This window comes from Bufo bufo, chromosome 9 (genome assembly GCF_905171765.1).
Source record: "Bufo bufo chromosome 9, aBufBuf1.1, whole genome shotgun sequence".
Lineage (NCBI taxonomy): Eukaryota > Metazoa > Chordata > Amphibia > Anura > Bufonidae > Bufo > Bufo bufo.
Window position 1 is genome coordinate 212134900 of NC_053397.1, and position 23010 is coordinate 212157909.

The following is a 23010-nucleotide window of genomic DNA, read 5'->3' on the forward strand; positions in this document are numbered from 1 at the left end:
ATTGTAGGCGGTCAAAGAGGGAGCAGGAGGAGAGGTGAGAGGACAGTTCAGAATGGACATGTTGCTCAAGTAGCTTTGAGGCAAATGGAAGAAGTGATATGGGGTGATAACTGGACAAAGATGGGTCAAGTAAAGGCTTTTTGAGGATGGGTGCAATGGTAGCATGTTTAAAAGCAGAGGGGAAGACACCAGAGGTTAGTGATAGGTTGAAGAGATGAGTTAGGGCTGGGATAAACACTGTGCTGAGGTTAGGGATGAGGTGGGATGGGATTGGGTCAAGTGCACAGGTGGTGAGATGTGATCTGGAGAGTAGAGTGGAGAGTTTTTCTTCTGTAATGGTGGAGAAGCGGGTTTTGGGAGAAGAGGACCGAGCAGTTGTGTAGAGGGTCTGTAGGGACTGTGCACTGAAGCTTTCTCTGATGTTGACTATCTTTTGTTGAAGTATGTTGCAAAGTCCTCAGCTGAGATGAGAGGAGAGGGTGGGGGCACTGGGGGACGGAGAAGAGAGTTAAAAGTGTTAAAAAGTTGTTTAGGGCTGTGGGACAGGGAAGATACGAGAGATGAGAAGTCGCCTGTTTTGCATCAGCGAGTGAGGATTTGAAAATGCTTGGTGAAGTGATCCTTAGAATCTTCCATCGCCGTTCTGAAGCCCTGGAAGCTTGTCTGAGTTTTTTGGTCAGGTTGGTGCCAGAGTTGTCTGTTGATTTTTTGGGTTTTATTGTATGTGAGGGGGGCAACAATGTCCAGAGCTGTACTTATTGTGGTGTTATACAGGGTGGTGGCATCATCTGGGTCTTGGAGGGAACAAATGGCAGAGAGTGGGAGAAGAGAGTCAAAAAGCAAGTGAAAGTCGAGATGTTTAAGGTGCCTGTGGGGGAAGGGGGTGCTGGTGTGTGGACCGGAGGAGCTGCAGAAGACAGGTTGTGGTCAGAAAGGGGGAGAGGCATATTCGAAAGGTTAGATAGGGAGCAGAGGCAAAGATAAGATCCAGAGTGTGACCATCTCTGTGGGTGGGAGCGGAAGACCACTGTGAGAGGCCGAAGGAGGAAGAGAGTGATAGGAGTTTAGAGGCGGCTGAGTGGCAGGTGTCACTAGGGATGTTGAAGTCACCCATGATGATAGTGGGGAGCCAGGTGTTAAAGTGGTCAAGAAAGATGGTAGCTGGGCCTGGGGGGCAGTAAATGACAGCTACTTGGAGGTTGGAGGGAGAGTAGATGCGAACAGAGTGTACTTCAAATGAAGTGAGCGTAATGGAGGGTGGCAGTGGAGTTCGGCTGTAGGAGCAGGTATCTGATAGGAGAAGACCAACTCCTCCACCATGTTTGCTGCCGGTGCGGGGGTGTGAGTGAAATAAAATCCGCTATAAGAGAATGCAGGAGGTGTCAGAGGGTGTCAGCCATGTTTCTGTGAGACCCAGAAAGGAAAGTTTGAGAGATGAAGAGGTCATGAATGTAGGACAGTTTGTTACAGACAGAGCGTGCATTCTATAATGCTCCCGCAAGAGGAACCAAGGGAGCAGGGGTCAGAGGGTTGGTTATTAGGTTTAAGGGGTTGCAGAAATTTGTAGAAGGAGATTTGTAGTAGGAGGTAGAGGTGATAGTGGGGACTTGCTGAGGGGGGCCTGGATTTGGAGAGATATCACCAGCAATGAAGAGAAGCAGAGAAAGTGTTAGTAGGTGAGAATAAGAGAGGGCAGGAGGTATCTGTGTGTGTTTGGGAAGAAAGTGTTTTACGTTACCAAACAGGTTTGTGCAAATGGTCAGATGAGAAGGTAAGATGGAGGGAGAGATGAATAGTTCCTTGCTGGGTAAATGGATGTGGGGGTATTTCAGGAGGTTTTGGAAAAGTGGGAAGAAGAGTAAGATGAAAAATACCTGTGGTTCACTTCTGGTTCCATTCTGGTATAATTCAGTATGTGCACTTAAAGAGTTGCACTTGAAAGATGTTTCATGTTGAAAAAACCCAAGGACTTAGAATTATACCACTCAGTGTTCAATCAGGTGTTACCAAGAGGGGAGGGGGCTACATTTGGCCTAATCAAGGGAGGACCAGATATAGGGGTGAAATAGTCAATGTAAACAAATACTCCATAAATCCAGCAGGGAAAGAGACATTAAAAGTTCTATGCAGACATACCAGAAGATGAGAAGGAAAGATGAAGGGTGTGGACAATATCAGAATCTGGAAAAGTTGGGTGCAGCAGTTAGATTCAATGCAGACATACCAGAACATGAGAAGGAAAGATGAAGGGTGTGGACAATATCAGAATCTGGAAAAGTTGGGTGCAGCAGTTAGATTCAATGCAGACATACCAGAAGATGAGAAGGAAAGATGAAGGGTGTGGACAATATCAGAATCTGGAAAAGTTGGGTGCAGCAGTTAGATTCAATGCAGACATACCAGAACATGAGAAGGAAAGATGAAGGGTGTGGACAATATCAGACTCTGGAAAAGTTGGGTGCAGCAGTTAGATTCAATGCAGACATACGAGAACATGAGAAGAAAAGATACACATACAAAACACATATACACCATATACACACTGTGACACACACTGGATGTCCGTTCCCAAGACTCTCTCCCCTCCTACATCATTTATGTCTTTGATGCCACTGCTGTCTGAATGTACAGTAACACAGTCTGCCATCTAATGGTACAGGGTGAACATTTCCCCTGTAATATTTACTTTTCACCAGCAGATGGCAGACAGCCTTACAGACTGCCTGACAGATATTCTACCCCCCACTTTTGTGTCTGCCGCTGATTGCATACACTACAGAAGTTACCACAAAATTGCAGGCTCAAAAGTGCTTAACGGGATAATAGTGCACGTGCCAATCAGTCCCCAGAGCAGAGAAACTGCAACCTCAAAGTGAAAGTAGATTTCGTACTGAATTTTTTGTGTGTGCCATCTAGTACTGTAACGTCACGAGTAGATGATCCCTGTACTGTGCACATTATTCCACTACTGTGATCTCACTATGTGCATTATTCCTATACTGTGACATAGCTGTGTGCATTCTCTGTGTTCAGAGCCATCACCAGTACACCTTTGTGCCCATCACATAACTAGGAATGATTTTTATGCACTAGAAATAAACAATGAAGGAACCTGTTGCATGACAGCAAGCAGAGATCTTAAAGACAGAGAACACGGTATTGCTTTAACTTTAAAGGGGTTCTTCCAAGAGCGCATGGTCAGGGGGCTTCGTAGGGTGCAAAAGTAAAAAAATAAATAAAATTAATTAAAAAAATACTCCCCTATCATGAGATCTCCTCGCTGGACCAGAAGCATGACGTCCTGTCTACATGTATGTTGCCAATCAGTGGCATCAGCGGTGTGACCCTTGCATGAACGCTGAGGCCATTAATTGTCTGTCATCAGTGAATTGCATGCAGAAGGGACCAGAAGAGATAGGGACCGGAGCTTGGCACTTATAACAGGTGAGCCTTTATTTTTTAACTAATGCACCATGCCCATGGTTTCTCGGTCTCGGAGAACCCCTTTAATTTGCTAACTGGGAGAGATATCACAATGCACAAACATAGCATTGCCAATATACTGAAAATCCAATTTCAGCTCTGCTACATTTATATACTGAGTTCTATAGTTGGGGAACTGTATGAAACTAAAACTGCTCCCTGACAGCCATGTTTCGGTATAGTATTGATCATAGGAATTATCCTTTAAGCCATCACCACACTTATTGGGCTGCTGAGCTCGAAATCAGTGCTTCACGTCACAAATGTTTGTGTCCCTTCTGCTTTGTTTGATAGTTACCAGTCACACACACGGTGCACAATCGCTTCGTGACATGAATGCAGCCCTCATCAGACAATTACAGCTCTGTGCGCCTGTAGTCATTTTTAGGATTCAATTGTCCAAATACCTTCTTGCTTAACACATTTGCCTGTGAGGCCGTGGAGACTGGAACAACAGAGACGCTAGACTCACTTCTCCGGACGCTGAGTGCTCAGTGCAAGCAACTTCTAGCATGAAGCCAGAAGATACAGAAGTTACGGGTACGAAATATGCATCGATTAAAGGGAAAGGCTCCAAATACACAGCATAAAAGTATAATGCAATAAGAGAACCCCGTGGACAAAGACCCTCAGCGCTGCTCCAGCATGCACTTCAGCTCGGTGAGGGAGGATGTTTTTAAAGCGCATGTCCAAAACCATTACGAGAAGATTCGCTGTGATCTCTATATAAAGGAAGTAACCAAGAGACACGTCCACTCGTTAATGAACATCAACAAGAGCATCGAAGAGGCGAGGGACACCTTAAGGGTCATCCAGGCAAGTTCTGGATACTGCAAGGAAAGGCAGAGAACTGAGACGACAGCCAAATCAAATGTTTGGAAGGAACGGGAATGGAGCGCGGGGACGTCCCGGCCAAATGGCGGAAAACTGTGTGGACGTGAAAAGCAAGCAAAATGGAAAGCTTCTGCCTTTAAGAGTAAGGATTTGGATTCTGGCGAAGAGCCGTCCGCAAGTAAAACGGGCGTCAGTCACAGCTCGGTATTTTATGAGAAAACTGATTGGAACGTTCTAGATGGATTGGAATATTCCATGCATGGGAAAAACAGGGCCGGCAGGGGGAATACAGGCTCTGAAATGAATGGGGACAGAGTTGACATTGTCTCAGCTGGACGGTTGCTGAGAGATGAAATACGAACGCTACCAGAAAGCAGGAATGCGAGCAGCGGGGATACAAAGGGGACAAGCAGGCAGCGTATGGACTCCAACTCCAATATCAAGGAACCTCAAGGGAAATATCAAGTCAAATCCAAATCTTCAGTCAATGGCGGCAACTCCCAGAATGCGGACTCATCATCCGGACAGAATTTAGGGTCCCTCACATCCCCTGAATCCGCTCTCGGGACCTTTAAATTTGGAATATCCAGGCCTAACACCGGCAATGGTGGACTTGTAGGATACCGCAGTCAGACTGCGCCGCAGCAAGCGTCACGCTTAAAATCACAGGTAAAATCAGCGCCGGTTTTAAAGGGTGAATTAAAGAATTCCAGATCTAGATACTCGGCCGCCAGTGACGTAAAGAACGGGAAGATTCACGTGAGCCTTTCCAGGTCAGAGAGGAAGAAGATCCTGCAGGACTTGATCTCCTCCTGCACCGTGCCCTGTGACAGGAGCGTGCTGGAGAGGGAGCGGCAGAGGCTGCTGCAACAGAAAATCCACAGGTTTTTTGAACTGTTGTTTGGACAGGATGATAAGGGTGACATAGATGATGAGGGTGAAATATTTGATGACGATTAAAGATGTGCGGCTTATTACGGCGCATTAAAGAGGACGGATGAGAATTGTTAAACTCTCATCCACTGCTGCTATTGTATAATACAGTGGATTTTCTACATGCAATTCCGCTACGGAAAAATCTGCATCATATCTGCCACATGTGGCTGTACCTTTGAGGGCTATTGCCACTTTAGACATTTATAGTGTATCCTGTCCTGCCATGTCTCAGGAGGGGAGACCCCTTTAAGGCCAGCCACACACGGCCGAGCATGCGTGTGTCTGGAACGGGGACAGGGGAGAAAGCCGCGGCCGGACTTGTCTAGCAGTGGCTTATGTATCCTAGAGCAAAAGGATTGGGTAGTTGAAAACCAACTGCTGGATCCTTATCTCCCCCCAGAGACCCTCATACACATTAGATCAGGGATGGCCAACCTGCAGCTCTCCAGCTGCTGTAAAACTACAACTCTCACCATGCCCTGCTGTAGGCAGTGTGGGCATGCTGGGAGTTGCAGTTTTGCAATAGCTGGAGATCCTCAGGTCGGCCATCCCTACATTAGATGGTCGGTTCCACCAAAATTCAGGTTCGGATGACATTTATCTAAAGTGTATGGCCAACGTAAGTGTCCTATAGATATGTTCCAGACTTGTGTCTCTGCATCCTTTATGAAGCAGACTTCATACCTGAGATCTTCAAGGAAAACTCTGGGCAATATAATAGTGGAGGGCCAAAGGGTGCGGTGCACAGAGATACAAAGCAGAGTCATACTCTGCCCTCTAAACCCTGCACTACGCAGAACACAGTGTATCACTTTTGCCCGGAATGTTTCTTTTAACAGGAGCTAAATTGGTGAATGTTTCACAGAAGCCTCTCCAGCACCAGATATAGAGGGTCATCTTCACAACATCAGAAACTGGCAGATACTTGTGACTGTGCCTATAATCCCTGTGCTAGGGGTTATTTTCTAGACGAGACGTATTTTACAAAAGTTTATTTTAGAAGTGACCCATCACTGCGGTTTTTTCATGTGTCATCAATGCAATACATACAGATAAAGCAGAGCTGAGTTTGTCATTGAACAACAGTCACATATAACACTTGACGATCTCATAATGAATTTAACATGACAAACTCAGCTTTGCTACAAACCAAAAATCAATTCTATATGCCTGCATTAACCCCCACCCAACCCCTCTCCATTTAGCACTTTTCTGAAGTAAGTAGCTCTGCCACTAACTACTTACAAAGCAATGCCCTAATATCATAAGCTTGGACAACCCCTGTCCCTATTCCATGGGTACATACTTGCCACCTTCTTGATTGTAGTCTCCGGGAGTGAGGGGGGATTTTTGGGGGGCCATTGCTCTGCCCCTTAACAGGCTCCACCCTCTTTGTGTGCCACCCGCCACTTCTTTACTGCACCCTGTCCCCCCCCATGCACATTTGTGCACCAGGGCTGTGCCTAATGACGCACCATCCCAGCGCCAGATGCATCTAAATTATTGTCAATGGGGTTGTGATGCAACTCACTGCAACGGGTCAGTATCATAGATCACAATGTAAATCATGGGTGACTGTGAGTTTTGTGTTTTTTTGTTTTGTTTTGTTTTCCAGCCAAATCCTAGCGACTTTTTGGATACTTGCTATTGCTCCAACCTAACTCTAAAAATTGGTTCTAACACTGGCCAATGGCTATGAGAGACGTTTCCATTCACTGGGCAGCTTCTACCTTCTCACCGCCGAGCTCAACTATACACTAATATACAGGGTGCCTTCAACATGGCTTTCTATAGGGAAAATAAAAATATCAGCAACTACCCCATTAAACACCCAAGGTGGTATTTATTGGTCAAGACGCTTCTTCATCTTGGGTCACAGTCAGTTCGGACACAGTATTGCATTATTTTGTGCACGTACGTATCGGCAGTCACTCAGTAGATGGGGCAGTGGAATGCTCAGCTCCAATGCAGTCGGTGAAATATTTGCTTTTCAGTTGCTTCATGTAAGTTCTCAAACTGTCCAAGTCCAGCTGTGAATTCTTTGCGACTTGCACCAATCTTAGTGTTAGGTGGTAGTCTGCCGTCTGCCTGACGCCCTCCGGTGTGCTGCTCTGCTTTTGCTGTTCAGGAATTGAAAATAAAATAAAAAGTTTATATCAAGGTAATGGTTCAACCAAGATAAGCGGCGCCTCCATCATCTGACACATACCTGACGGATGAACAGACATATGGTCACTGATACCAAATCATGTTTTACATCACTCTAGTGAGAGTGTTCTCCCACTGACAGGAAGAGCCGATAGTGGGCACACTCCGGGTAACAGAAAAACCAATATATTTATCACTACTGCAGCTCACCCAATGGGCGCTGCATGAAATCACAAATGTACATGCTTTCTAATACACATAAAGGGGTTGCTCAGGATTAAAAGGGTCTATTTTTTCCCAGAAACAGCGGCACATTTGTTAAAGGGTTGTGTCTGGTTTTGTAGCTCATTCCCATTCAAGGGAACAATGCAGACTTGTAATACCAGACACAGCCCAAAAACAGAAATGGTGCAGTTTCTGGGGGGGAAAAAAGGCCAACCATTTTTTCTAATCCTGGACGACTCTTTAATCAAAAATGCCAGCCATTCCCTTACTAGAATCTTGTCTGCGATCAGTCTTGAGATTTGATTGGCATCCTCCAATACTGGGGGTGGTAATGATGAAAGTGATGCTGCCTTTAAGCCTGAAAACACAGGATATTAGTCATGTAAAACACAAAAGTAGAAGATGCCGAGAGAACTGACATCGGTCTTATTACCATAATTCTTCTCCTGTGTGTGCCCTTTTAATAGCAGGTGCGTGTAAGAGATGGAGTCCTCGTTCCCTGTCTTGTCGCCCACATGCTTCACTTCAAAGTGAAAGTTCTGCACATTTGGATACAAAGTCCCGAGGTGACACAGCTCCAAAAAATGAGTTGCAAAAAGTGTAAAAGCCTAAAAGAACAGAATATGTCAAAATGCAAAAAAAATAAAGAATGACTTTGAGGTAGGGTTGGACGATATCAAAAATATTCCCACGATAACGATATTAAGAAATTTATCGCGATAACGATATATATCGCGATAAATGCCCATTTAGAAGAAAAAAACACTTGGGGCCACAAGGAGCCGTTATACTGTATGGGGCAGCCACAAGGAGCCGTTATACTGTATGGGGCAGCCACAAGGAGCCGTTATACTGTATGGGGCAGCCACAAGGAGCCGTTATACTGTATGGGGCAGCCACAAGGAGACGTTACACTGTATGGGGGCAGTCGGGCAGCCACAAGGAGACGTTATACTGTATGGGGCAGCCACAAGGAGACGTTACACTGTATGGGGGCAGCCGGGCAGCCACAAGGAGACGTTACACTGTATGGGGGCAGTCGGGCAGCCACAAGGAGACGTTATACTGTATGGGGCAGCCAGGCAGCCACAAGGAGACGTTACCGTATACTGTATGGGGGCAGCCACAAGGAGACGTTAATTGTTATACTTTTATATGTCATTTTTCACTATTTCGGGTATCTGTAACTAGTCAATTGACTTCTAGTAACATCAAAAACATTACAGGGTTAATTCTGTACCAGAACGAGTGGTTTATAGTAGGGATGTCTCGATACAATTTTTTTTTAGACCGAGTACCGATACTCTTATTTAAGTACTCACTGATACCAATTATAACAATTAAATAAATAACACATTTTGTGACCACTGACCAAAAGTCCAAAAAACAGCCCCCAGCCTCTGATCAGCCCCTCATGTGCCTCCCAGCCTCTCCCTCTTATCAGCCCCCTCTGGTAACTCCACCCCCACCCCCTAGTATTAATCATTAGTGGCAGTGGCCACAGGGTCCCCCTCCCATCATTGGTGGCAGTGGGCCCCCCCTCCCCAGTATTAATCATTGGAGGCCACAGGGTCATCCCCCCATCATTGGTGGCAGTGGGCCCCCCCCTCCTTCCCCAGTATTAATCATTAGCGGCCACAGGGTCCTCCCCCCATCATTGTTGGCAGTGGGCCCCCCTCCTCCCTCCCTCCCCAGTATTAATCATTGGAGGCCACAGGGTCGACCCCCCCATCATTGGTGGCAGTGGGCCCCCCTCCTCCCTCCCTCCCCAGTATTAATCATTGGAGGCCACAGGGTCGACCCCCCATCATTGGTGGCAGTGGGCCCACCTCCTCCCTCCCTCCCCAGTATTAATCATTGGAGGCCACAGGGTCCCCCTCCCCCCCATCATTGGTGGCAGTTTGCAGTTCCGATCGGAGTCCCAGCAGTGTAATGCTGGGGCTCCGATCGGTTACCATGGTAGCCAGGACGCTACTGAAGCCCTGGCTGCCATGGTATGTTAGTGAGCAGCATTATACTCACGTGAGTCGTGGCCGCCGGGCGCTCCATCTTCTGTCTGTGCGGCGCATTGCTAAGGCTTATAGCATTAGCAATGCGCCGCACAGACAGAAGATGGAGCGCCCGGCGGCCACGACTCACGTGAGTATAATGCTGCTCACTAACATACCATGGCAGCCAGGGCTTCAGTAGCGTCCTGGCTACCATGGTAACCGATCGGAGCCCCAGCATTACACTGCTGGGACTCCGATCGGAACTGCCCACTGCCACCAATGATGGGGGGGAGGGGGACCCTGTGGCCTCCAATGATTAATACTGGGGAGGGAGGGAGGAGGGGGGCCCACTGCCACCAATGCAGGGACTTAAGAACATTCCCGGCACCCGACCTCTGAGAGGACGGGTGCCGGGAATGCGAGTCACAGAATTCCTTCCCTCCCCCACGCTGGCCGAACTGCTGAGAGAGCCGCCGCAAGCGGTTAGCAGGTATCGGGGACATTTGCACGAGTACAAGTACTCTGCAAATGTCCCGTATCGGTTCATGCTGGGGCGGGCGGCCGCAGATTTAGAAGCGGTCAGCGCACATGACCGCTTCTATGACGTCACGAAATACCGCGGTATTTAGGAAAGGGCGATATCGCCATATCGCCGTTTTTTTAATGCCGCGGTATATCGTGATACCGGTATATCGCCCAACCCTACTTTGAGGTAGCTAGCAAAACACAGCTTACCAGTCAAGACCAGAAAGAAATTTACAGAGAGATGTCAGAAAAACTGAGAGAACAGCAGGGGTCTTCTGTGAGTGTAATATCATCATGAATGGTGAGTACCTTGCATTACACTCATGGACGCACATTAACCTGGTGAAGCTGTGCTACGAATAGGCCCAGCGCTACTGAAGATCTGGAGTGAAAATAATGGTGCCAGCCTCACTACCTGAAAACGTTATTTGGCCCTTGTTCAAAGGGAGAGGAGGAAATTCTTGGGTATAAACAAAATCCAATCCCAAGGTTGGGAAATCCTTATTCCAGTAATGGGCCCTGATGGCTTCATGACCCCAACTTTTACGTGAAAGGAGACTATTCAAACTTGGAGAAATAATAGAATAAACTCTTAAAACCAACACGTTTCAACATCGCCCCTATCAGGCTTAACACATTTTCACAGTAACATACAGATTAAATGGACCAGGAACCATAGGTCACAAAGGGTCCTGGATTTCCACAGTTCCAAGATGAAATTTTGCATATACCCAACAGCTTATTGCAAGAGAGAGAGGGAATATATATAAAAGGAGGAGCTGTCACCTCCCCTGACATGTCTCAGTAAACACTTGCATTCCATATGACATAACAATTCTGGAGCATCCTGTCCTAGACCTCTCGAGTTCCTCTGTTATTTCTCCTGGAAATGTATAATTAAAATAAAAACTTGGTGTTACCATTCCCCTTGTCAACAGGTTGTGTCCCTGCAGTCTGGCATTGTCGGCAGATTGTGTATGGACATGCCGCTTTGTCAAGGGGAACGGTATGGCTGCATACACATTAAGGGCTCATTCACACCACCATATGAATATATCCGCATCCGTTCCGCATGGGGCTGCAAAAGATGCGGACAGCACACCGTGCTGGGGGTAAACAAGAATGTTTCCATTCATTGAGAGCAAGCAGAGGAGCTTCTGTATTGTGGCATCTCACTAATCAAAGAAAGCTGAAAGCTACCTTAGATCTGATAAGGTGCTCACAGACGGCGTAGCAGATGCCAATTCCCTCCTCGGCACTGGTGCCTCTTCCTAGTTCATCAATTATTATCAGGGACTTTTCATTTGCGTTCTGTATGATGTATGTAATCTTTAAGAAAATAAATTGCATTATTTAGAAAAAAAATTTATGATTTGATCCCAGCCTTAAAGGGCACGTGTCATTAGATTTGTATCTATGACACTGGCTGACCTGTTACATGTGCACTTGGCAGCTGAAGACATCGGTGTTGGTCCCATGTTCATATGTGTCCGCATTGCTGAGAAAAAGGATGTTTAATATATGCAAATGACTCTCTAAGAGCAATGGGGGTGTTGCCGTTACACCTAGAGCCTCTGCTCTCTCTGCAACTGCTGCGACCTCTGCACTTTGATTGACACAGTCAGGCAGTGATGATTTTTACAGGGGATAGGCAGTAAAAACGTCATCACACCTGGTCCTGTCAATCAGAGTGCAGAGGGCGCTGCAGCTGCAGAGAGAGCAGAGCCTCAACGTCCCCATTGCTCCCAGAGGCTAATTTTCATATATTAAAACATAATTTTTCTCAGCGATGCGGGCACATATGACCATGAGACCAACACAGACGTCTTCAGCTGCCAAGCACATGTAACAGGTCAGCCAGTGTCATAGGTACAATCTGCTGACAGATGCCCTTTAAGGCCTTTTCCAAACTGCAGTGTCTGTGATGACATTAGTGACAAGATGGTCAATGGTTCATCCGTGAAGGATCCGTTTTTGCCCTCTGTGTGTCATCCGTATTCCACGGGCACTGCTCAGCTGAGCATCTCCTAGCAACAATCCGTGAAACAGGGACAGAATAAGGATGCCATCCGTGTTTTTTCATGGACTCGTAGACTATTGACGCGATGGATCAGTAAACACAGACAAAAGTAGTGCAAAACATACAAAAGGGCAGTAAAAATTAACAAATCACTACCATCGCTAGTAAAATGATCCAACTCCTTGGCTTTAGCCAATTTCTAATTGACTTCTCTGTTCCATAAATGAAAAAAGAAAACAAGTCCTGTGAGGCAGATATAAGAGACATCGAGCCCCGGGGAGCCTTTTACATATGTGCCACCAACAGCTCAGAAAGAATACAAGGCGCCTGCAGCAAATATTAGCAAATCGTCCTAACGTGACAACCGGTAAAATGTTTCAAGCCTTAACGTCAGAAGAAATGACTTATTTCTCGGAATGACTATGGACACCTTTGGCATTTTATGCTTTTAAAACATACGATGCTGGGATGGTTATTCCTGGTCCTCAGTGTAGGTCTGATAGAGGCGGAATTGCTTCTCTGCAAGATGTCTGTAGCCTTGTTTAATAGTCTTAAAAGAATGTAAAATCTGTCTGCAGAAGAAGAGTCCTCCTTATGGTTTGGAGAAAGTAAAGTGGCCCTAAAAGAGGCCATATATCTTTAAATAGGGTTGCTAGATGGCCGCTAGCACATCCGCAATATCCAGTCCCCATAGCTCTGTGTGCTTTTATTGTGTAAAAAAAAACAATTTGATACATATGTCCCTGACATCTGCTCTCGAAATACAATCAGGACACCCCCATACACATTAGGTGGCATTCATACCACATTTTTGCCATACAACTGAGGGTGCATTTGCAGATGCCACCGACGAATGTAACTGTAAAGGCATACAGAAACATGTCACCCCTAGGCTCGCCCAAAAAATATATATACTGTATATGCGGTACACTTTATTTTACAGGATGCCTTTGTAAAGAATACTTGTCTACTATACTATTCTACACAGCAAAAAAAAAATCTAACATATAGGGCAATTATTGCCTGAAAAATCATTCCCGACAAATGATGCCCTGTGCAAAAGATCCTTAAAGGGCATCTGCCAGCAGGTTTTAATATATGCAAATGAGCCTCCAGGAGCAGCAGGGGCGTAGCCATTACACCTAGAGACTCTGCTCTCTCTGCAACTGCTGAGCCCTCTGCACTTTGATTGACAGGGATGGCTGTGATGTCGTTTTCACTGCCTGGCCCTCTAAATCACAGTGCAGAGGGAGAGGCAGTCGCAGAGAGAGCAGAGCCTCTAGGTGTAATGGTCACGCCCCCGTTGCTCCTAGAGGCTCATTTGCATGTATTATAATTTCATTTTTCTCAGCAATGCAGGCACATATGACCATGGGACCAACACAGATGCCTTCAGCTGCCAAGCGCGCATGCAACAGGTCAGCCAGTGTCATAGGTACAAACCTGCTGACAGATGCCCTTTAATGCTGCTGTCTGTAGTCTTCATACCCTAAGGTCTATTTCACACAAGTAAGTTTTCTGTGGGTCTGTGAACATAAGCGCCGTTTATCACTGATCATCTCTGCGTTCAGCATGTTCTATATTGTTTTTTCACGCAGCGCTGGCTCCACAGAAATTAATGGGGCTTACGTGAAAAACGGAAGGCATCTGGATGCAATGCATTTTCCACTGATGGTTGTTAGGAGATGTTGAGTGGTATTCTTCAGTCTTTCTTCACACGCGTGAAAAACAAATCAAGAACTGATTGCATCCGCGTGGAAAAACTGGTGCAACTTGCGCACAAAACCATCAGGTTTTCCCTGAACAGACCCTACCTAAATACTAGATGTTGGAATGTGTCCACAATTTTGCTAGAATTTGTTTACCTCCTTCATTTCCTTCATGAATGTAGAGGCATTCGTTTCGATATCGTCATCCATTCCAATTCGGGTAAATATCTGCTCAGCAATTCTGAAGGAAGAGTATTCAGCTGGGACAAATGAGCCTGGAAGAGATAACCCCACAGTGTGTTATTGGAGGCACAGTCCACAGTGAGTTAGGGCTCATTCACACGAACATAAGGGCTCCGTGCCCGTGCTGCGGGCTGCATACGGAGGTTCCCCAATACACGGGTCACTTGAATGGGTCCGCAAATCTGATGATGCGGTGCGGAATGGAACCCCACGGAAGCACTATGGAGTGCTTCTGTGGTGTTCCGTTCCGCAAAAATATAGAACTTGTTCTATCTTTTTGCGGAACAGACGGATCGCGGACCCAATTCAAGTGAATGGGTCTGCGATCTGCATGCGGGTGCCCGTGCATTGCGGACACCAATTTGCGGTCCACAGCACGGGCACGGAGCCCTTACGTTCGAGTGAACAAGCCCTTATGCTGATGGCTATGACGACACTGGATTGTGTAGTAGCTGTTACACAGTCTTCTAATTACCAAGGATACCGGCTTTTGTTCTAACTTCTTATTAACATTGCACTGAGCTACTCATTAGAACACATTCCTGTGCTCAGCGAGACGGCGTGCCAGAAGCTTCATGAACTCGTGCTTGCCGAGTCTATGAGCAGCTGAGGGTTACACTGACAAAGGCTGTACTTAAGTAAGAAAAAAAAAAACTTAATATGTGAAATAAAAATAAGAAAAAGATCAGAGCCTAAACTGCTACTAGGCTAAGGCACTGGGTCCACAATTTCACATCATGGCACTCACGCATTTTGAGTCATGCAACGTTTCCCATCATTTCACAGTCACATTGGTCGCCTTCTCTTGGAGTGGAAATGTCTGGTCAATGTTGCAATTACCTGTAACATCACTGGGATTCAGTATTAGGCCGTGCTCACTTCAGCACTTGTATTTCCATTGTTCTGCTCCAATGGATCCGACTCACTATAATGGGGTATGTCGGGTTTCCATCCTGCAGCCCAGAATTTTGCCGGACAAAAGGCACATCATGTGCTGAAGCGTCCTACGCAGTGTGTATGTAGCCATGGAGTGAATTTGCACATGGTGGACATCCAGCGGATTTTACCTGTGGTAAAACCTGCAGCAGTTTACAGTACAAGACAAGATTTTAAAAATCTCATCAATATGCCGTGAACAAAGTACACGCTGTTGTTGATTTGTTGCAGATTCTCATCAGTGAAACCCACAGCAACATATCGGAAATTCACTGCAGATTTTGTAGACATTATACACACAAGGTACAGTATAAAACACTGTACATTCACATTACAAAACTCCAAAAGTAGCTCAACAATGGACATGTAAAGTTGTTGTCTATTCCAACACAAGAAAAGCTTACACCTTACATGGCAGGCGATAGGTGCACTGATATAAGCTTACCGATTTGCGCCATTATCTGACACAGTGCAATCTGTTTTAAGTACGTTGATTTTCCACTCATATTTGGTCCGGTGAGTATGATAAAATTATTCCCTTCACTTATAAAAGTGTCATTGGAAACTGGTTTCCCCCGTGCTATCTTTTCTAAGATTGGGTGCCAGCCCTGTTTAATAGCCGTTGTATCGGTGAATTCTGGACGAACTGCAAGGAAAAGAAAGCAGGTAATCATCATCCTTACGGAAAATGGGGGTCATTTACAACATCACTACACAAGACCCCTTTTTAAAAGCCCATGCAACAATATTTTGCTGCATTCATGTGTTTATGCCATCCCACAAATTTACTAACATTTACACCTGGAACGAGGTGTAAAATGGTCTGGCATAGTTTTCACTCCAGGCGCAAGAACTACTGGAGGTACGTCTAAATTCTGACGAGGCCTGCTCCTTCCTCCAGCAGCGCAGGGGCTAACAAAGACCGGCGTAAAAAGCAGGTATTGATAAATGACCCCCAATAATTGTTAAAAATAAATAAATTACCGCCAGAGACCAGAGTTCCCTCTAAACTGTGCACTCTGGAGAGGGTTAAAACAACATACTTACGAGGATTACTTAACCCAATAACAGCTTTACCTGCTGCTGAGTTTGGAATTTTAAAATTTTTCACTTCCAGAGAACATGCCTAATATGATGCCTAATATTTAAGGGACACTCCACGAATATTTATTTATCACCTACCTAGCACTCCCTCCTCAATGTGGTTGTACAGTTAGAAGGAAGGGGTGCTCTAGCAATCAATGTGGGGACCAGCATTCGACTCCCATAAATCTATTATTTATCGCCTATCCAGTGTCTGCTAGAATAGCCCTTTAAATGTCAGTCCAGTCCTCTCTACTTAGCAGTTGGCAAAGGTTGGTGTCATTGTCCAGCGTATACTCATCCACTTCACACTGCCGCACTGGGGGTTAGGGATTTCATTAAAGTATACAGCAGTATTTTTTTTACATGCGGAGCTTTATTCTGATGGGTACATAGATGTATACATCTGACAAAAGGAAAAAGTGATATGTGGATGGGAACTATGAGCTGCGGCTCCTTTACAGCGTTTCTCCACAAAGCAACGCAGGCAATTTGCCTGAACAGGGCTGTGTTGAAATTCCCTGCACAGTGGGTGGCCATGAGCGCTGATATGCAGTAGAGAAGTCTAAGGGACCTTGATCCCTTTGTGATCAGGATCAGCAGAGGTTGGACTGTCAACGATCATTATATTAGGGCATATCTCACTGAAGTGCCATCCCTTTTTAAGATGGAAATAGTCATTTAAGTACAGTAGACCTCATAATGTAGCTGGTGTGTGCTGGTGATGGCACTTGCTCTGTTCTCTCAATCTTTTGCAAACTCTTTGGTCTATAAAAGCTGAAGCCAGCTATGACAGTTTATGTATGCAAGTGTCATTATAGAATGTAGTACAGAAACAGTGGAGGAGGTTATTATTTGATAGATTTTGCTACCTTTAGGATTCATAATATTAGAGGGGTTTTCACTATATTAAAAGGGTTTTCTAGGCTCCTGATATTGATCCCTTATCCTCAGAATAGGTGATTAATATACAATCTGTGAGGGTCCAACACTACGCGCCCCCACCGATCACCTTTTCCCTGCAGCTTCCGGCGCTGTAAGTAGCGCTTGAATAGAACAGGAAGCACAGCTCCTACAAAGTGTAGCGATCCTGCCGGTTACTACACCTCAGCTCCTGTTCACTTCAAAAGGAGATGAGCTGCAGTAACCCAGGATGTCCACTACACTTTGACCGGATCTGTGCTTCCTGCTCCATTCAAGAGACAGTTACAGCACCAGAAGCTGCAAGGAACAGCTGATCGGCAGGGGGGCAGGGTGTTGGACCCCCACCGATCGGATATTAATGACCTATCCCGAGGAAACGTCATCAATATCAGTAGCGTAGAAAACCCCTTTAATGATCTATCTATTGAATAAGTCATCAACATCTGATTGGAGGGGGTCTTCACCGCACCAATCAGCAGTTTGAAAGAGCCGCATTACTCAGACTGGCGCTGCGGCCTCTTCATAGTATACCAAGCACAGTACCGGACAGTGTATAGTGGCTTACTAATAAGCTCAATCCCATTTACTTGAATGGGACTGAGCCGCACAAAAGCTATGTGACTGATGGACGTTATTTCACAAGCCCAGGAAAAAGCTGCAGCCCCTTCCAATAGCTGATCGGCGAGGGTGCAGGTGGCTGGACCCCCATCAATCGGATATTCATGAGCTATCTTAAGAACAGGCTCAAACAACCTCTTTAATATACCAGTGGTGAACCTAAGCTCTTACCATATTCAGAAAATGTACAAATATTAGCAAAGGACAGGAGCATGTCCAGCATGGAGACCGTGTCTGATAATTTATATAGGCAATGAATGTGTTCGTAGATCTCACTGAGAAGTTTACACACAATTCTGAAAATGCAGAAAACAAGATATTATTCAGATTATTCATCTTATTGATGGTATTTTTTATTATTATTCATTAATATAGCATTATTCATTCCATGGTGCTGTACATATGAAAAGGGGTACATACAAAATAAAAAACAAGTACAATAAGCATGAAGAAGACGAGATACAAACTGGTACAAAAGGAGAGAGGACTCTGCCTGGGATGGGGGAAGGATACAAGGGATGGGGGAAGGATACAGTAGGTGAGGGTAGAAGGTGCTCATATGGCGATACAGAGGCAGCAGGGTTACTGTAGGTTGTGGGCTTGTCTGAAGGGATGGGTTTTCAGGTTTCTTTTGAAGGTGGGAGTCTAATATGTTGGAGTAGAGAGTTCCAGACTATGGGTGATACACAGAAGAAATCTTGGAGGCGATTGTGGGAATAGGAGATAAGAGGAGAGTACAGAAGTAGGTCTTATGAGGATCAGACATACAGTGTGCTGTCTGCAACTTTAAATTAATGGCTCTGCATCTGCACCCAACCCAAAAAAATGGGGATTGATTGTGCATGAGGCCGCACTTGAAGATGAAATGTTCTCAAAAAGGCATAAAGTTAAAGATGACACATTCCTTTTGTATTTTAAGCATTAACTTTTTATTTTCATCTTTTACATTTTAAAAATAACAAAAAAAGGAAAATGGCCCAATGCAAAACTTTGGGCACCCTGCATGATTAGTACCTACCCTTTGGCAACTATCACAGCTTGTAAACGCTTTTTGTAGGCAGCCAAGAGGCTTTCAATTCTTGTTTGAGGGATTTTCATCCATTCTTCTTTGCAGACGTCTTCCAGTTCTGTGAGATTCCTGGGCCGTCTTGCATGTAATGCTCTTTTGAGGTCTATCCACAAATTTTCAATGAAGTTCAGATCAGGGGACTATGGGGGCCATGATAAAACCTTCAGCTTGCACCTTTTGAGGTCGTCTATTGTGGATTTTGAGGTTTGTTTAGGATCATTACCCATTTGTAGAAACCATCCTCTTTTGAACTTCAGCCTTTTTTACAGTTGGTGCTGTTTGCTTCCAGAATTTGCTGGAATTTCATTGAATCCATTCTTCCCTCTACCTGTGAAATGTTCCCCGTGCCATTGGCTGCAACACAACCCCAATGCATGATTAATCCACCCCAATGCTTGATGATTGTAGCGGTGTTCTTTTCATTAAATTCTGTGCCCTTTTTTTCTCCAAACATATCTTTGCTCATTGTGGCCAAAGAATTCTATTTTAACCTCATCGGGTCACAGGACTTGTTTGAAAAATGCATCAGGCTTGTTTAGACGTTCTTTTGCAAACTTCTGATGCTAAAATTTGTGCTGAGGATGCAGCAGAGGTTTTCTTCTGATGACTCTTCCATGAAGGCTATATTTGTGCAGGTGTCGCTGAACAGTAGAACAATGTACCACAACTCCAGATTCTCATAAATCTTCCTGAAGGTCTTTTGCAGTGAAGTGGGGGTTCTGATTTGCCTTTCTAGCAATCCTACAAGCAGCTGCCTCTGAAATTTTTCTTGGGTCTTTTAGACCTTCACTTGACCTGTACTGTTCTTGTTAACTGTCATTTCTTAATTACATTTTGAACAGAGATAATGGCAACCTAAAAAAAAGCTTTTGCTATCTTCTTATCACCATCTCCTGCTTTGTGACCCATTTTCATTGTGTTAGATAGCTGCTTAGATTAACCCATGGATGCTCTTTTTTGGGTCAAGGTTAGAGGAGTCTGGGTATTTATAAAGCTTTGAAATTTGCATCACCTGACCTTTCCTAACAAAGATTGTGAACAGGCCTTAACCCTAACAGGCTATTTAAGGTCTGAGACCTCCGTCAAAGTTATCTGAGCGCTCAAATCATCGTGGGTTCCCATACTTTTGCAATGTACCCCTTTCCTTTTTTCACTCTAAAAATGTACATAACCAAAATAATACACTGATATTGCTTGAAATGTTGAAAAGTGTTTTTCATGTTTAACTTTATGCCTTTTTGAAATTTATGCCCTTTGGAAATGACATTTTTTGCGGCCCCACAGAAATGAATTGGTCTGTGTGCGATCCACAAAAAATGCAGACCGGACGCAGACTGAAAATACAGTTGTGTGAATGTAGCCTAATTAGGGCTGCAGCTAACGATTATTTGAATAATCGATTAGTTGCCGATTAATTTCTACGATTAATCGATTAATCTGGAAAAACGACAAAATTACAAAACAAAGCGGTTTATATGATTTTACTTGAAAAATTATGTTCAAAGGCCATATTAAAACAAATTGTGGATGGCGCTGTTATGGAGAGGGGGATCTGTGGGTGGTGCTGTTATGGAGAGGGGGATCTGTGGGTGGCTCTGTTATGGAGAGGGGGATCTGTGGGTGGCGCTGTTATGGAGAGGGGGATCTGTGGGTGGCGCTGTTATGGAGAGGGGGATCTGTGGGTGGCGCTGTTATGGAGAGGGGGATCTGTGGGTGGTGCTGTTATGGAGAGGGGGATCTGTGGGTGGTGCTGTTATGGAGAGGGGGATCTGTGGGTGGCGCTGTTATGGGGAGGGGGATCTGTGGGTGGCTCTGTTATGGAGAGGGGGATCTGTGGGTGGCGCTGTTATGGAGAGGGGGATCTGTGGGTGGCGCTGTTATGGAGAGGGGGATCTGTGGGTGGCGCTGTTATGGAGAGGGGGATCTGTGGGTGGTGCTGTTATGGAGAGGGGGATCTGTGGGTGGCTCTGTTATGGAGAGGGGGATCTGTGGGTGGCGCTGTTATGGAGAGGGGGATCTGTGGGTGGCGCTGTTATGGAGAGGGGGATCTGTGGGTGGCGCTGTTATGGAGAGGGGGATCTGTGGGTGGCGCTGTTATGGAGAGGGGGATCTGTGGGTGGCGCTGTTATGGAGAGGGGGATCTGTGGGTGGCGCTGTTATGGAGAGGGGGATCTGTGGGTGGCGCTGTTATGGAGAGGGGATCTGTGCACTGTTATGGAAAGGGGATATGTGCACTGTTATGGGCATAACAGTGCACAGATCCCTTTCCCCATAACAGTGCACAGATCCCTTTCCCCATAACAGTGCACAGATCCCTTTCCCCATAACAGTGCACAGATCCCTTTCCCCATAACAGTGCACAGATCCCTTTCCCCATAACAGTGCACAGATCCCTTTCCCCATAACAGTGCACAGATCCCCCCTCCCCATAGCAGTGCCATAGACCGATCCCCCTACCCATAACAGCCCCGGCCCTGCTGCTCACAGCAGACTAATCACTCACTGCATCTTTATTTTACCTTACAATCGTGACGCTCCAGTAACAACTCTGCAGGCAGAGCGGAGGGCGGCGTAACGTCACTTACTCACGTGACGCACCTGCTCCGCCCACTTTATGAATGAAGGAGGCGGAGCAGGCGCGTCACATGAGTAAGTGACGTTACGCCGCCCTCCGCTCTGCCTGCAGAGATGTTACTGGAGTGTCACGATTGTAAGGTAAAATAAAGATGCAGTGACTTAAAGTAAACCGCCCGCCCGGCGCCCGCCCGCATAGCAACGAATCGGCGATTATTCGATAACTGGATTCGTCGACAACGAATCCAGTTATCGATTATAATCGATTACATCGATTAATCGTTGCAGCCCTAAGCCTAATGGTTATGAACTAAGCACAAATAAATGCATTCTGAGAGAAGGCAAGCCTAAAAAAGTAATACATCTTACACATAAGACATATGATAGATTTCTTTTAGAGATTCTTGACACCTCTCATTCATCTTAATCAAGTCCACTGATGTAAAGCTGTAGGTGTTCTTCACTCGTGTCACCTGGTAGAAAAGGAAAGGTAAGTGTTCAACTATTCAGCTGTACCTTAGTGGCCCATATACATCAGATAGCAGTTTGCCTGTTGGATCTGCTAAAAAGGCGGTCAGCCATGCTAGATTTAATTTTTTTTGAATCACAGGAATGTATATGGCATTGCTCAAGCACATATAGCTCACACACTTGATTTTTTTTTTTAAACTGGAAATTGTATGAAATTAGAAAACAAGGCTGTTTTCTGCCAGAGACAGCAAATCTCTTGTCATTGGCTGTGGCTGAGTTGAATTCCAGACACCGAAATTTCAGATCAAGAAGTTTGTGCAGGTCTCAACTGTGCCGTTCATAAATGTGACATCTCTGAAAAACACTTCTCGTAGGTTCTCAGAGACATTGAAATGATCACATTAAGTGGCACCATCTAGTGGCCATAACTTATACCAGCAAAGAGACACAAACTTGCAGAAGCACAAACCAGGTTTAGGTTACTTTATATGAGCAGCAAACACAAAGAAATGGGCACGTGCATATAAAAGAGGCCTCCTGGTAGACCTTGCTGACTTATAATGGGATCTGTCCGTTTTTTCTTGGGTTTTCTGTGTATTTTTGTAAATGGAAGACAATATAACTCTATGTGAACAGAGCCTTAACCCATGGGGAACTGGGCCAATTCTGTCCTTGAGGGCTAATACATGTTTTCCAGAGGTTCCAGATGTTTTTGCATTCCAGAGGTCATAACTTTTTAAGTTTTTGTTTTGTACCATAGCTGTATGTGGCTTTGTTTTTTTATCGGGGGAAATAGTAACTCATGTAGGTGCCGTGTGTTGCTGCACGTACATCAGCATTCAAAGGGGATGTGTGGCGATACATATTGATGAACTATCATCAGGATAGGCCATCAATATCTGATTCCCGCCAGCTTCCCACTGATCAGCTGTTTGAAGAGGAGGTGGCGTTCCATGTGAGTGCCGCTTCCTGTTCATTACACCACACTTTGTCTCGGAAGTGCAGTGTAATACAAGTACTCGCTCCATTCAAGTGAACGAAGCGAGTACTTGTAATTACACTACACCACCGTTCCAGAGGAGATGACGGGCAGTGCAATGAACAGGAAGCGGCACTCGCATTGAGCGCCGCTTCCTCTTCAAACAGCTGATCGATGGGTATGCCAGGTGTTGGACCCTCACCAATCTGATATTGATGACCTATCCTGAGGATTGGTCATCA

The 23010-nt window shown here is 45.4% G+C and overlaps 1 protein-coding gene across 1 annotated transcript in view; it reads right to left on the reverse strand.

Annotated features, from left to right (window-relative positions):
• Positions 1-7119: 7119 nt before the first annotated feature.
• MSH4 (mutS homolog 4) overlaps positions 7120-23010 on the reverse strand; it is a 56386-nt gene continuing 40495 nt past the window's right edge. Inside the window, exons 13-20 of the mRNA XM_040408823.1 lie at positions 21688-21791; positions 17847-17971; positions 15496-15696; positions 14028-14146; positions 11343-11471; positions 8060-8234; positions 7896-7984; positions 7120-7373 (exon numbers count right to left, since the gene is read on the reverse strand). Of these exons, the coding sequence (XP_040264757.1) occupies positions 7182-7373; positions 7896-7984; positions 8060-8234; positions 11343-11471; positions 14028-14146; positions 15496-15696; positions 17847-17971; positions 21688-21791 (1134 nt within the window). The 3' untranslated portion in view covers positions 7120-7181. The remainder of the gene's footprint in view (positions 7374-7895; positions 7985-8059; positions 8235-11342; positions 11472-14027; positions 14147-15495; positions 15697-17846; positions 17972-21687; positions 21792-23010) is intronic.